General features: G+C 37.5%; 1 protein-coding gene across 1 annotated transcript in view; it reads right to left on the minus strand.

Moving 5' to 3' along the window:
- LOC139694914 (tyrosine-protein phosphatase non-receptor type 9-like) overlaps positions 1-17,221 on the minus strand; it is a 237,143-nt gene that overhangs the window by 14,290 nt on the left and 205,632 nt on the right. Inside the window, exons 5-7 of the mRNA XM_071593414.1 lie at positions 11,371-11,505; positions 6,982-7,227; positions 2,955-3,240 (exon numbers count right to left, since the gene is read on the minus strand). Coding sequence (XP_071449515.1) covers positions 2,955-3,240; positions 6,982-7,227; positions 11,371-11,505 — 667 coding nt within the window. The remainder of the gene's footprint in view (positions 1-2,954; positions 3,241-6,981; positions 7,228-11,370; positions 11,506-17,221) is intronic.

Here is a 17,221-nt window from a genome sequence, read left to right on the forward strand (position 1 = left end):
TGTTAAACTTGATTGATAGCAACAATAACAACACAGAATTATTGTCATAGTAACAATAGCAACAATGAAATTTTGCTATTTGTATGCTACTGTACTAAAACAAGTGTGCTACATCAATTTAACACAGCAAGGATATATTCCCAGCTATTTAGTTTGATATTTTGCTATGCAACATAAATTACACATTAATAAGTGAATCAATATTCTTCAAATTATTTTTCCTTGGCATCTGTAGGCAATTCTATCTGCCATCTATTCCCTTAAAGAACCAGTAATTTCAATCTTTCTCTCTTTTGACTAAATCTGACTCTCAATTATTTTCATGCACTAAAAATCCTGGCAACAAGTCATGTTTGGACAGGATAAAATCTGAATTGCAAATAAATTAGATGTGAAATTGATAAAAAGTTACTCCTCAGCTTCTGCAGAAGTAATTAAAGCTAAAATATTTATACCTCATCAACTAGTCTACATCACATCTGCATGTATGAACATAGTTCAGCAGCCAGAAACCTTTAGGAAAGTGGACAGTGCATTGATAAGTTCTAACTCTCAATATCCTAAATGATTTCAATGATTGTACCATGTTTATTGACCATTTGCCCAGGGCCATACGAAACCACACATCATATCAAAGTATAATGAAGTCTTTTCTAATTACCCTCAACTCAACTTTCTCAACGTCCCTGTCATCAATTCCCTCCTTGTAAAAGCTTCTTTGCCTTATACAATTCTTCTTCTGACTAGTTATTATAAAATGTATAGGAAACAATTTATCCCTGACATGATTGTACACCCCAGGATGCTCACACCATGCAGGCTGGGTGGTTTGACCTTCAACACCTGCCAAGCTCCAATCGCCTACAAGTATTTGTTCAGGCTATATCATATTTTTAGTGGACCCCAGTCGAGTGACTTGGTGAAAGCACAAAATGCAGCAAATGATTGAACAGTGGTACACCATCAAATTTTGCATTACAATGGGAAAATCGGGTACAGAGACATTGGGCATAATTCGCCAATTGTTCAGGGATGATAGCATGCCACAAACTGCAGTTTTTAAGCGGCACAAGCTCTTCAAAGATGGCCAAAAGAGTGTGGAGGATAAGCTGTAAGAGAAGAGAAGAAACAACGACAATGTGTGAGTGAAGTGTTGAATTCAGACTGTCCATTAAGTGCGTGCATGATCGCAGATTTCATTGGCCTTGATAAGATAACAGCGCACACCATTATCACTGAAAATTGGCAATGTGAAAGATCTGCACTAAGCTTGTCCTGACGGTCTTGATGGATGACCAAAAACAGAGTCAAGTGTCTGCTTGTTAAGACCTTCTATTCATTGAAGAAGAACCTGAACAGCCCAGACTTGGCACCAGCAGACTGTTCCCTATTCCCAAAAGTAAAATCCTAACTCAAAGGACACCACCATGGGGGCTCTCAGTGCCATCAAAGACGCTTGCACATGTACCCATGAATCTGCCTACCAGGGAGCCTTCGAGTCAAAGAAAAGCCACTGGAAAAAGTGTGTAGATACTCAAGGGATGTACTCTGAAGAATTTCAAAGCATTTAAGCAATATCCGAAATTTATTTTTCCAAAAAGTTTCCCAATACCTATTCTATAAACCTTGTAAGTTACAACTACTTTCAACATTTTGGTCCAAAACACTTCCAAAATAGGTCAACATTCCCATGTACTCAAGTTTATCAACTCATTTTTCAATATTTAACCTAGTTTTCCACTTTCTCAAAAACTGCATAAATTTTGTTTTGCTTGCACTCATTCTCATACAGCACATATCAAACTGATTTCTAACTGATACCAGCAATGCTTGTAACCCCTTGGCTAACCGGTTAACTGGTTAACTAAAAGACTAGATCATCCGCAAACCTAAATGACTTTATAATTCTCCACCGTTTCCTTCCGGTTCTTCCCCTGCCTCTTTAACCATATTTCCCATTTTAGTTGAAAAGAATGCGTGACAATGGACACCCCTATCTTACCCCTCTTCACAAAACTGCCTATCCAAACTCTCCATTTACTACACGCAACTGAGCAGTCGGAAAAATGTACAGGTTGAAGACAAGTCACCTATCCATCTCCGCTGCTTCTGATTTCTACAAAACACTCATTAATTCTACTCAATTGGCTCTTATCATATGCCTTCTCAAAAACTGCAAAACAAACACCTCGTTGTATTCTATGCTCGCCTCAAACTACACACTACAAAAATGAACTCAAACTACACACTACGAACCATTTCTTGACAATTATTAGAAGTAATGTAAATGTAATTTTTATTAAGATAAATTATCTCTTTAAAAACTTTTTCAAATAATTGGCCCCTCAATTGTCAATTTGTACATGAAAAAACTTCAATTTTGATCTTCCAACGAACATAGAAAAGTTGTTACTGAAATTTGCGAACCATAATTATTTAAATGTGCTGGGACTTAAAGAGGACTTGAAAGAATGGATGAGCTATATGGGAGCATCCTAATGAGGATCCACTGCATTATCGTACCCTAACTTCCAAGGACACTAATAATTAATTAAAATGACTAGCACTTACAGTTAGCAGTTAAAAACATATGAATGCGTAAAAAGTGCCTGTCAGACTATGTTTTCAAAATGTTGATCCATGGAATGGCACCAGTAAGTTAGTAACAGTTTCAACTATTAATACAGCAGACAGAATTAATTCTCCACCAATATATTCCAGGTGAAATTTTTTTCACTCTATTTTCTAATTCTCGAAAAACCAAAATTAATCTTTCCTTTGCTGAATGCAACACGCTGTTGTGAGTGTGACATATTTCACTTTCAAAACTTCTCCAAAAGGTAGAAACCAGACACTGGTCCCTAGTACAGATGAAAAATTGCCAATCCACCAAATCAAACAGTTTGAGAAGCACTGGCCTAGAGCACTTTCTAACCCCTGCAACAAATCATCACCATTGTTCATATCCCTGGCAGACATTTCCATGTCCTCCTCCTCTTCTTCCTCCTCCTCCCTCCCCCCAACAATGTTATCAACACGGCCACAGGTCAGAGGTGCAGGGCAGTTGGGGTGTTTCCTCTTTGCCGTGTTAGCCCCAGACTTCATGTCATCTCCCATTTCTTGATCCACACCATTCTCCGTTTCACCATCCACCATTCCCCTGGCCAGCTGGCAACCTTCCCCCACACCACACACCATTTCCTCTTCACGGCACGTAACTTCTGACGCCATTTGGTTTGTCTGCAAACGAAAATGTAGAGAATAATGAATGGCATTAATAACACTGTACAGTTATTCATTAAAAACAATTACACCAAAGGAATATAAAACTTACTTCATTTTTATATTTTCATGCTTCCCTGCCCAAGAGACCCAATGGAACATAAGACGCACCTTGATTTTCCCAGTTAGAATTTATGAAAAATACTTGGATCAGACAGAGAAGGATTGAAGTATTCTGATGATAACACTTAATACAAAGAAAATTGAACTGTTACATTAAAAACTTAGCAGCCACACATATGCCAACATGTGTTCATCATAGAATCCCAAAAATTCTAAATCACTGGGCCAAAATTCCTTTGAGCTGCCTTGTTTTCTTGTTCTGAAGCGTAATTTATGACTTCAAATTAAAATGCAATATTTTATGACAATCTTCTCCCTTAAGATCTGGTGAGATTGTTATCATTTTAACTTTTTATATGGTGCTCAGTTTCTGTTATTCTTTTGATATGGAGGATTGGGATAAGGCAGCGGCTAATGTACTGACTTCTCATCAAGAAGGTCCAGATTCAAATCCTGGAGGCGACAGATATTTTTCAGTGGCTTCCTGATATACATAAAAGTAGGCTAATGCCAACGCTGGGTTTCTTTCCACCCTTCCTTCCCCATCCAACCCTAATGGTGCCAATGACCTTAGCCATTGGTTGCATCCCCTAAAACTACTACTTCTTTTGATGTGGCTGAAATATGTATTAAAATTAACCATTTTTTATGCCTTTATAACACTCTCATACTACTTAGGGTTGAATGCCCATAAACTCTTGAGTTTACCAGGAGATACATAATGAACTTATGCATTAGCAGAGGGGCGGCATCCCCATTAGCCTAATGCATATAAAGTTTCGTGGAAGCACCATATGCAAGATAAAACTAAACATGCTACATTGCATAAATTTACAATTTGAGAATTTTTTAGGAAGTACTTTCAATGAAATATTAAAACTCTGTTGCTGACTGCCGACTCAAAACAAGGATATTATCAAAATTTGTAATCAAGGCCACCATTTTCTACGTCTGATACAGGAAAAAAATACTTGAAAGAATTTTTCCAGCAAATCGGTTACACTTAAATTTTGAATTAAATCCATACACCTCCAACCCATAAGACACACGCTGATTTTAGAGAATATTTTGGAGCAAAAAAAGTTCTTTTTATGGGTAAAGCAAATAACATAATTCAATTTGAGGCTTGGAAAGAGCAAACAAGGTCATCCTCTTTCAGTAGGTGCTCAGATAAAATGGTTAGCGAGGTACTACATTCAAGATTTTTTAAATTCATAAAACACAATAGAAAATAATGTTTTCCATAATACCAATTATAAATGCTATGATGTGGATTTTGTAGATAATCAAAATGTAATTTTTATCTTATTGGTTTACATTTTACATTATGTGTCACCACAGGTGACAATTTTGTCATATCAGCACAAATTTCTTCCACCCTTCAATTTACAATGCATGTAAATTTTCAATTGGGGTGAAATGCAGTCTTTCTTTCTGACTACCAATGTTGAGTACAAAGGGAATTTGACTCCATTGTAAATCTTTTACATTTAACAATCTTAATGAAACATTCCTATTCATCAGCTGTTTTATGAAAGCTTAACCTCCCTACATAGAAGAGAAAGAAACCAAAATCAATCGTAAAAATTAAGGCAAGACTACTTACACACCCCAGGCTCGAAATAACTGTAGCACAACTTTGGAAAAAATAAAAAACATGAAATCAAGAATATAAATCAAAGTTGATTTAAAAATCTGAAGATACTAGGCATAGGCACATTCAGTTTTGAATTACTTATTCTGAAAATTATTATAATTAATACCCAAACTTGATAATGATTAGCGCTCAAAATCTTACACCACTACATCAGAAATAAATGTCCAATTTAAATTTTTTCCCAAAACTAACTAGACTCTTAAGATTGCCAGTAAAATATATCTTGAAGTTTATGGGTATGCGGAATCCATTGAGCTAGGTCCAATCCATGGGAATATTTACTTAGGATTCTTATCCAGGAGCCGAAAGAGCAGTAATTCTGTATTTTTGTAGCATGTAATTTTTTCCATAAGAATGAGATTTATGTGTTCCATAATACTTTACATAATTTGGATTTGGGTATTGAGAAATTCATGCAGGTAAGCCTGATTTTTGGGAAATATCTAAAGGGAACCAAAACTGCCTAAAAACAGTTATTCTTATTGCTATTACTTAACAACATATGTCACTATGGTTATTATTATGATAGTCAATCAACAATTTGTCATATTACAGTATTTTATCATTCTTATTATAAACTCAGAGCAATAAAAATATAACAGAAACTTGATGAATCGTGATAATCTCATAATTATCAAAGTGGGGAAAAAAAGAATTTATTTCAATAAGAAGTTATTTTGTACAATTTTATTGAAAACTGCAAGAAGAAATTTCCTCTAAAACTTATAAAAGGTTGCAAAATTGTCACAGCACATGACATGGCAGTAGCCAAATTGGAGGAGATTACTCAAGGAAAAGACTTTAATACAAAGAGCACAGGCCTTGGGATTTAACAAAGCGAATCCAGATGGACCCTGGATACCTACATGAATTTTGCTTTCCCACTAGCATGAAACTCAGGGGGAGGGTTAGCCACTTGCGGCCAAAACTGTAAGAATATGCCGTTTACACACACAATACTAATAACATAACACGGCAGTTATTATCATCATTATTTAACCACATTTGTCATTTTACAAGGCATTCTTACAATTATATTCAAACCATAAATATTGAATGTCATGTCTTGATTCATCATGAGAATCCCCTACACTTAGAAATAATATAACAATATAAAAGTTCTCAAAAGCTGTAAATTGAATAGTTGGTCCTCATTTAATGACCGAAACCTGGTCTTCTGGGTACTGTTATTCTCAAAGTTTAAAGCTGCCACTGGGAAAATGTCACTGTTTAAAATTATGCTAATTGTGTAACTGGTAGCTTATTCCACAAGCTTCTGTTTAGTCATTTACATTTCAAAGCATTTTTTTACTTATAAGTTCCCATAAATTCCATATCTTCCTAAAAATCCAATTCCATAAATTCCCAAAAGCTCCAATAAATCACCCATTGGAGATATTACATCCATAAAATATTTTTCATAGTGGAGGAGTGTACATAATAAACACATATTCATGCACACTGACTGATGTCAGAGACCCTCAAGACTTCCACTTACTATGGGCAATGCACTCACTCTCAATGGGAGAGTAGCATTTGTGGCATAATGTGGAGGTCTAAAACAACTTTAAAATGAACTACTCTGAACTACTTGTATGTCTTATTTTTTTTGCTACTCTATGCTGCTTGAAAAATGTTTTAAAAGGAGTATGTGAGGTTCCATTGAAAAAGTTAATAATATCAGGACTATGATTCAGATTTTGCAAATACATCATTACATCTTCTTCAAAGAATCAACACTTATTCACAATTGAACCACTGACAATATATGTACAGTTTTTATCCTTTGTTTGATGGTGAAATGGGTCCCTTGATGGGGAAATTTTTGTCAGCTTGAATATAATGATTTTTTATTCATGATCACCAAAGTTCCACCATGCTTTGCATTTTTTTTAGCTCATCTACATTATTTTCTTGCTAAAAGTTATGAAATTACAATTAATGTCAAAGAATTTTTGTCAATAACCATTCCAACCAACCTGGTAGTTCCTCCTCTTAACAAGGTAATCTTCAGTCATGGACGGTACATTTGATTCAGAACAATTAATATTGTTGATTGCATCCCCAGACAGTACAGTATCCAGGGATCCAAGGAGGGGATCAGTATCTTCATGCTGACGATTGGTCATGGATTTGGCACACTGGCGTAACCATGCATTATGGTCAACCTTTAGAGTGCCTCCCAATCCTGGAGGAAGTGCCTCTCGGGCAATGTGGACAGTCAGCTTAGGGAAAAACAAAAGTTAAAATTAAAAGTAGAAATTTTATAATACTTGTCATGCAAATTATTGACAAATGTGGAAAAAATTATTATAAAAACTCAGGTTTTAGATGTGTAAAAAGATACACTCAAAATATGCACTCATAAAAAGACATTTGCAATACTACAAAGATTTTAGATAAATTTTCATTAGGTCACCAAATGAAATTAGCAATAGCATTGTAACCAAATGAAGTTGAATCATCTTTATGAAGGCAAGATATTAGGCTTATAGATATAAAATTGGTTTGGACTTTTTATCCATGAAAAGTTTGTCTTGATATAATTTCAAGCATCATGACCTGCTATGAATAACCTAATTTATTATTATAATTAAATGTATTCTAACAATTAAGGTAAGTTTTGGATGGATACAGGCTATACAATGGTACAACAATACATTTTTTGCCTCTGTCTAACAAAACACCACATCAACCTCTGCCTCAAGCCCTTTTCCATCTATGTATACTTCTTTCCTCCACTCATTCCCTCCAATATCCCAATCCTATTCCTAACCCTTCCTGGTTTGCCTAAAATTCTCCCCTCTATCACAATCTTCGGCATTCCACTGCCAATCAATATGCTCTGGTCGACTGCCTAACCTCTCTCTTCTTCATCAACCCTTCTTCTTCCCTCCTCTAAGCTTATCCTATTCATGGCTTCTTCTGGCAATTTTATGGGAAAATATGGAGCAGAGAATAGAAATGAAAAGCAGATAACAGACTTGTAGAAATAGAAAAACAGAGAAACAAAAAGCCAAGCGATGGCATACAATGGAATAAAGGTACGTGGATTCTGACATTGTCAATGGAGGTATTGTGAAAACAACATTTAAGTATTCCATTCCATATATCCACAGGTACATTTCTGTACATTCAGAAAGCCAAGGAATTCTACAGGGAATTAAATTACAGATCATATCAGAGAGACCATACAGAAAAATGCTGTGGCTTGAATTTAGTGGGGGATCGGGATGGTGTGGTGACTAACATACAGGCTTCCTGCCATGAGGGCCCGGGCTCCCGGAGGCAGCGGATTTTTTTCAGTGGTATCCTGATCCCTACTTGAGGTGCTTTATGGAGAGCACTTTGAGTGAGTACGATTTCCATCAGATGGGATGTTAAGCTGCGGACCCCTAGGTGCCTTACGACAAGAGTAGGCTAATGCCGACACTGGGTTTCTCTCCACCCTTCCTTAACCATCCATCCCTAATAGCGAAAATGGCCTTAGCTCACGGTCACAACCCCTAAAACTATTACTACTACTTGAATTCAGCATCAGATCTATAGCTCACTCCTTTGCCCAACTACTTCCCCCTTACCCCATATTCTTTACTTTATCCTTAATATTAGGAATGACAATTTTTGTGATATAAGAGTGTCTTGTGAAGTCATGAGTGCTGACATCGATGCAGTTGAATCATTAAGGATAAAACTGCATGCACTGATGGTGGAATATGATTTAAATTTAAGGCTAATGTGTAATACCGATGAAGCAGGCCTGTACTGGAACGATTTACCAGAAAAATTCAAGATTAACGATGTGAATCAAAGGTTTTTCAAGAAAATATCAGTAAGGAAAGTGTCTCTCTACTTCTGTGTGCTAATGCAGATGGTAGCCACAATTTGCAGAGTGCTGTTGTGGGAAAATATTGACAGAGCTTAAAAAGGAAAGGAAAATAATGAATGAACCATGCATTTGTCAAAATCCTTTATTTACAGGAGTTATATGATGGACTAGTTCCATAATCATTTCATTCCCAAAGTTGTGATATACCATCTGGGATTTACAAAGGATGAGATAAAATCACTTTTGATTTTGGAAAATCCCCCCCCCCCATTTTGATGTTTAACATTTGCACAGTAAAGATTGTAAGATTAGGTGCCTTTTTTACCATCAAATACAAGTTTATAATTTCAGCTTATGGATCTAAGACTAATTATTGCTTGCAAAAATTATTGAGTGAAGTTTTAGAAGTGTTAGTGCCAAGTGATAATGAGATTGAAGATAGCAGGAGGGGACAAAGAACAATAATGAATATGAACAAATTATAATTTTGAAGTATGCATTCTTCAATTGTGTACTGTAGGCTGATTCTTAGAAGGGGTGAAACAATCTACAATAGCAAATTTGTGGAACAAGAAGTTGTGAGTGTGAAGTTGCATGAAGAGGATGTTGATTTCCACTTCACAGGATTTGAAGCTGAAGATTTAGGGGACTTTTGCATAGGCAGGGGAAATGCTCTTGACTAATAAAAATGTTGAAGATTGGATCTATGTAGATTAGATGGTCCAGGTTACAAGCATTAATGGGAGAAGAAATAGAGGATAGAGATTTCCCAATAAGAAATGTATCATTGGAATTTGAAGAGGAATCTGTTGAAAAATCAGTTAAAATCTCTAAGGTCTAGGAGAATCTAGACACTATCATAAATTTTATAGATGCATTGTTAGACACAAGACATGCAGCAATATTATGGGCATTTGAGAACTAACTCTAGGGGAGATTGTAATTCATAAGAAAGTCTAAAGAAGGAAGCAAAGTAATGTAAGCACCTTTTATAAATTATTTCCTACTTTTTCCCAATCATCTCTGCAGACTAGTGTAGTATCTATATACCTATACCACTCTTCAAGAATGTTTGGACAAGTAAAACTGACATCCATTCAGAATGATATGATTTCATAGGAAATTCAAAAGTTTGGAGCGGGGAAGGTGTGACCCAAAACGGATTCGGTGAACAAATTTCGCCTGCATAGTTGCTCATGTAAGTACCCACCTATACCTTTGCCAAACTCAAGACTAGTGGCATCACTATATGCCAAGGAATGTAGAAAGTCCATATGCACTATATGTATAACAATAATTATTTTCCAAGTGCAGTTTCATTTCTATAAAATTATTTCCAACTGGTATTGTTAATTTTCCTTTTCATTTATTCTTCAATCATTTAATTTGTCTTTGTTACCTCATCACACTCTTGGTTGGGCTGAATTCATTTATAGGAAGTATGAGTAACATCAGTGCCTAGCTTTCAAATTTCTATATAATGGCTGTTCAGCACTATAAATTCATAAAGGAAACATGCGAATAAGATTTCAGTGTTCTCATATGTATAAAATTTAACTCATTAGATCATGAAATTGTAGTTAATTAATTTCTACCTAAATAATCATGAGAATAAAAACTAATGCTCTAATCTATTCACTTGTCAACAGCTGTTCACTTGGTCAACTTCCATCTCTACCTAGTATCCTGCTACCTTCAATAAAATCTAAAATAATTCAATTGTCATTAACCATATCATGTTGTCACATTGAAAACCATCAGCTGTAACATCCTTAATCATTTAAAAATGATAGAGTATAAGTTACACTTGAAAATACAAATAACTATGTTTCTTCATGCAGAGGGGACAATTTAAGTAAGCCTGACAACAGAGATGAGCGAGCATTGGATCAAAACTACTACAGTCTCTGAAAGAAAACTAGCCCAATATTCTAAAGTTAAACTTACATTAATAGAGTGAAAAATTGATCAGTCACCTTAATGCATGTAAGTAGATCAAATAAATTGAATAATATCATTGGTAAAGTAACCAGCAACATATTATATCGTTCATTGAAGTTAATTAACATAACTGAGCTAATGTCTGAAGACATTTTGTGATGCATTTTATTCAAATAGGATTTTTTCAACTTCATACATGATATTTTCAAGCCTGAGGCTTCCTGTTAACCAAATAAAATCATCGGCCAGCACACACCATAATAGTGGTGAAGAATAATATGTGGGGTTATCTCAGCATTGAGATTAAAGGGAAGACATAACTGCCAGCACCACTAACATCTGTACAGGACTGTTGACATATTCACTTCTTCGCTCATCATTCAATTGCTGATTGCTGAACATATTTAGAATTCTTATCATTGTGCATTCAAATTCCACTGATTATGAAATAACTTGATTTTTCAATTTCAATCCCAATAAAATATGTACTCCTGCATTTTCGACCCAATATTGATTCTTTCGGCAATAAAGTTATTGGGTTAAATTCAACATGCATTGATAAAAATTCTAAGAATGCAAAATGAGAGAAGGCAATTACCTGAGGTACACTGACTGTGTAGACCCTGTCTCTAAGTTTCTCCCTTACAAAGAGCCTCAGTATCTTGAAGGGTGCCTTAAACCAGAGAGGCGCAGTGACTATGAGCACCTTCTTCAGTTTTGCAGGATACCCACCCTAGAAATAAAGAAAATGAGTCAATAAATTGAAATATTTATTTATTTTATTTATTTATTCAGTATAAGTCCGAAAAAAGCACATTTAGGCCTTTACATCGAACTATTAACAACGATAACAATTTCACATTTACAAACACCCAAGCCCTAGATGGAGGGAAACTCACCCAGGCGGGAATCAAACCCGCGACCCTTGGAATGGCAGAAATCAAGAAGATGGCATACATTTACTCATAAATCCAAGATATTATGGACCATATTTCAGGAATAATGAAGTCATTAAGTTAGCATTGCCAATATAATACATGTAAAACAAATGTGGCTACAAACAAAAATTATCTTGCCACTAACAAAATTTACAATGGGTGAAGTGAGGCTTTTGAACCTTACATACAGCGATATTTCATTTAAGCTAGCCTAACCTTTCTATAGCTAAATTCAGGGCATGAAGAATAGTGCTCATAATACTATTATAGGTAATCTACCTGTTAAAGCAGGCTTTGGATGGACATAACTACCAAATAAATGCCTTGTCTCTCCAAAACAAACACAACCCAACATCCTACTCTACAACAAACCACTCTTCATCATCGTATGCTTCCTTCCTCCTTTCATTCCGTCCAACATCCCAATCCTATTTATTCCTGCCCCTACCTCATTTCATCAAAATTCTCCCCTCTATCACAGTTTTCATTACCCCACTATTGATTTATATGATTTTCATCCATTTTTTTCTGCCTCCTTATGATTTCTCCTAGCAGTCCCCTTTCCTCCCCTACCACACCCAGCACTTCCTCATTTGTTTCCCTTTTTGTCCACCCCACCTTTGCCAACCTTCTCCACACCCAAATTTAAGACAATAAACAGAACCACACAAGAAAGAAAAGAAACTCACTAGTTTTCGAATTTTCAGTGGTACAAGCCACCTTTCTCGAGGAAGATAAGGAAGGAAATGAGTTCCTCAGTTCCTTCCTTCCTCTTTCCTCGATGCTCTAACCACTTGAGCTATAGAGGAAACGTAATTTACTCTGATATCTGTGGGGGGTTTATGCAACCAAGTGCCCCAATTCTTTGGCCAAGAGATGGCGTTTAAATCAAAGTTGAATAACGGACTGTGAAATTTGAATTGCATTTTGTATGTCCCCGGAGAGCCCCCTAAGATGCTGAAAGACCAATAAGAAATCTGACATTCAAAATCAAAGATGAATCATTAATATGAGAAGGCAATGCACAAAACGCCATCCCAATCTTCTCCTGGTGCATTAGCCTCAATTATACATGTGGTATTGTTGGCACTAAGAAGATAGCTACTTTGACCAGAATCACGCTCATTATAGTGGTACTTATTCTATTATTGCTCTTAAATTTTAAAATGCAATGATCAGTAAAATGATACATTTCTAAAATTTAAAACTTTCTTCTGACGGATAATCCTCAGCGCAAATAAGTGGTCCTAAAAAGCTCCTAAAAAGCGTGTAAAGCAAGAACGTGAATGTGCACGATGTATGATGCAGTGGACTAGGTTGTTGTACCACAGATGTAGTAGTGTACTTTCTTTAAACTCATTGTTTTTTTTAATCCAAAGCTCTATCAGAGAGCGGAAAACTTTTCATAGTTCGATTACCATGCTTAAAATCTTTCCATGGCCTCATTTAAGCATATATAGTATGTCTCTGACGAAAGGGGATTGGAAGAAAGCCTCGCGAAAATTATCCCGCGGAACATTGAATTTGGGTTGGACAGCGGCAGCGGTGTCTCCCGTCACGCCATTGGGCACTCTAGTTCCGCATGTTTATTCTTCGATCGATTCACGGCTATTCAAGGGTTCTGCGGGCCAATCGAGGCGGAGCAAAAGTGCGAATGCGTCAGGTCGACAATGCTTTTACACTCTATAGCGCACCTTCAATCTCTCGACGAGACGTCAAAGAAAGAGGGGGGATGGGGAGAAGGAAGAAAAACTCAACCGCGCACATTTTACGTTTAAGAAACCACGGCAAACGGCTGTGAAATTCATGCAGTTCTCGAAGAAATGATTTCTAAAAATTTTCCAAAGAAAAGACCTACCGTGTTTTTTTTTAGTGCAGGAGTTTACAAAACCAAAATGCGCAGAGCTTTGCAGGAGGAAAAGGAGGACAAACTTTTTTAATAGCTGAAAAACAAAAGCGAGTCGACGATGAAAGCCAGCCACCCTCTGCACGGCGTTTTAGATGAAAGGTCCTTTTCGGGCGAAAACGGTAGAATTGACGCGCATGAAATCTAAAAGTGCGGCACCTTTATTCTTCGAACGAGAAGTACCTCCATAGTGTGGAGTTATGCGGCAAATATGCGCGCAGCATGCTCGATAAACTTTCCCAACAGAAAGACGTCAAAACGCAGAAGCATAACTTATTCATACGCATGCGTTATCATACCTTATTTATTCAAGTCGAAATGGAACAGCCGTAATGATGGACTTCATATTCTGCTTTATGTACTGCAGGGAATTCTTTATTGGCCATAAGCCCGCAGCCACGGACCCTGTCGCGACACGAGATCCACTGCATAGCTCAACATTTCAGCCTAGTTTGCAGCGAATTATTATTTTAACTAAGTGGACTCCGTAAATTTATCATCGAATGAAAGGCAACATGTTATCCGACTCTAATAATAGGAAAAATATTTATTTATTGAGGTTTATGAGAAGGCCCAAGTTATTGAATACTAAATGCGTGATACGTATTTCAAAATCTACAAAACCTTTCATCGGTAGAGAATTTTCACACGCCAATGATTTTTGACAATATTGAAAAGTCTTATTTCATCAACATCCCGTGAAAGATAGGCGGCAGGTATTATTTATTTTTTCGTAGGAAACGAGAGAACATTTTTAAAAATGACGGAATTTTTCTGACGAACGAATCATAGGTAATAGTTTGACGAGGAAAACTTCTGGTCCTTCCGTGCTATCGAAACGATACGAAATATTTTCTGGGTAGATAAATAATTGACAAGGAATGAATACGGGTAGCGGAGAGTCTAGAAATGATACCAAATGCGCTTATCTTTCAACTTCCGGAGTGAGGAGATACGTTCAGAAGGGAAAAGAAAGAAAACAAAACACAAGAGCACACGCAAAGGTAGAGCTCCAATTGCGAAAGATATGATCGTTACTGTCTTATTCCCATGCTAAAATAGAAGACAGTTTATTTAGCACAAGTTGTTTCCAATTGTACTGGCGTAAGAAGGAAATATGAAGGCGATCTCAAAGTTGTAACACAATGGAAAAAAGATATCATGGTGGAGAGCAATTCGCCACTCAAGTTTATTAATTAGTGAAACAGCGCGTTGATGGTGTCGACGATATTTTCTGAGTGCGGCTGGACGTGTACAAGAGGAATTCACACCTACATGGAACCCGGCAAACCTCCGCGATAGTGTGTGGCAGTGGGTGGGCGGTTTTTCCATCCCAGGCACGAAACATTCATATTATGTGCAAACAAAAGTTAGGCACAAAATGTTATAATTCAAACAATAGATTTGAGTACCATCAAATTAGACACTAGTCTCCACAGGAGCTCACTTGTCCATATAATTTTCATTAATATGGAAAAAACTTCGGGAACAGACAACAACGAAAAACAACTAACTTTTACCACGGTTACCTGAGAAGTAACAGGAGTCGCTGTGCTTTCACTGGACGTAAAAGGCGTCCATAGGAAGTACCGAGAAGCATCACTCCGAACGAAATAAATGGCGCGGTTCCTTGAATGAGCATGGATTAACTTAAAAAGGTTGGAATAAAGAAGGCGGATCGTGGCCTAGATAAGAGCCCTCCCCAAACCTCGCCTCCACCGACCCATTTACAACTACGAATCAATTCCACGAGGGGGGGAGAGGCGAGATGGACAAGGAATCGTCTCGCATTTGCACAACAGATGTTGAGGCGGAAGGGGGAAGGTGAAAGAGGGGAGGAGCCGTGAATGCCCGGACTTAATCTCTCTCCGTACATGCTTCGCCGCTGCTACAACCCGACATCACCGACACCGCCGCCCCCATCGTGTATCGATCAGTTTACCGACCTCCCCTAGAAGGACGAGCACACACGAGGGCGAGAGGGGGAGTGACGGGGAAGGAAATGGGAGGGGGGCGGGAGAGAGAGAGACCGGCCGCCGGCGCGCACAGAAAGTCAGTCAAGGAGTGGGCTGGGACCGAAAAGCGACGAACACGGAGCGCGCTCTCGCCGAGGACGGTGACAAACAACGCGACCGCCTCTAGCCACGCTGTGCGGACGCACTGAAAAGCCCCCCCTCCCCGCGAGAGAAACTTACTCCATTCCGCCGCAAGGCTGAAAAAAGGTCATTGCTGGAGATTCTCCCCTTCTGTCCGTCTCGCCGACCCCTCCGCCGCTCCCCTCCCACTTCGAAGATGCCAGAAATGTAGGTCAATTGCATTGTTACGAAACGCACAGAATCCAGACGGGCCAAAGCCGAAAATAGATTCCACTATTTGCACAGTGTTTTCATCCGTGAAAAATATCTTCGCCTGTTGACCGTGAGATGGGCGCGATCTCGGACGGGCGATGTAAAAATTGACGGAATGAAAAAGATTGGCACTTCATGTAGATTTTGAAAGTTGCGTGGTCCGGATCGCACCAATACACTTCTGACTTCGTTCCCGATCATTCTTGTACAATTCAAAACACGCGTACTGATTTTGACGCAATTTCGCAGAAATCGACTTATCCTAAGTATCATCTATGAAGTATTTACTACGTAATCTAATACGCGATCTATCAGCAAGATTTATAGTCGTATGTACAAATCTTAATTTATGTTTTCAGTTAGACCAGTCATGGATTGATACCTTGCTTGCTTGATTTGATCACATCAAAAATTGCATGCCTCCAACATTTCTGATTATTTCCAATGTCCATTTTCGTCGGCTTACACGCAGGACACGTATCTGTCATGGCCCAAGTTTTCTGACCTCTGTAATGGGTACATTAGCATAGCATTCTATTCCTCTCTATTTCTATTTTATAGTGTACAATTTTATCACATGGATATGCATGGAAACAAAAACGAGGCGCGAGGATGCTTGATTCGAAGGGGATAAAAAATATGGAGATTCATATTTAAGAGGAGATGCATCAGTCGAGAATATCGACCCCCTTACAGCACTAAAGGGACAATATTCACTAATTACAACTATTTAATGAGATGTAAGGGTCGCTTGAGTTTCTAAATGCATGAAAATCACGTTTTAACTTACAATTAAACCGTAGATGAAAAGAAGGCCGTCGTAATTACATTAATTTATCTTATTTCCTTAAGGGATTTAATGCTCCAGTCGGCTTGTGAATGCGAAGAAAATCTAGGTATCTCAAAAGTATACCAATAGACCAGATGTAAATTCCATGCAATTTTGATACATTCTTCGTTTGGACTATTTTGGAATTCACGAAATCTTGAGAAGCCTGGGAAAAGATGTGGAAAGATGTGCTATGGACGTACGTATAGCACAAAATAGTAATGCAGACAAGATGAAACACTAATGACGTCCGAGACAAACATTTTCAGAAGGGAGAGACTTCTGAAATAGTAATTTTGCAGGCAATTGAATTTATTAAAGAGTTCAGGACAGATAGTACGAAGTGATTTTTCCTTATCGATACATACGTTTCATTTCAACGTTCACGACATAATATTAGTCTTGAAAAAATTCTGCAATGCAATTCG

Source organism: Hetaerina americana, unplaced genomic scaffold, assembly GCF_022747635.1.
Source record: "Hetaerina americana unplaced genomic scaffold, ioHetAmer1.1.p SCAF_6, whole genome shotgun sequence".
Classification (NCBI taxonomy): Eukaryota; Metazoa; Arthropoda; class Insecta; order Odonata; family Calopterygidae; genus Hetaerina; species Hetaerina americana.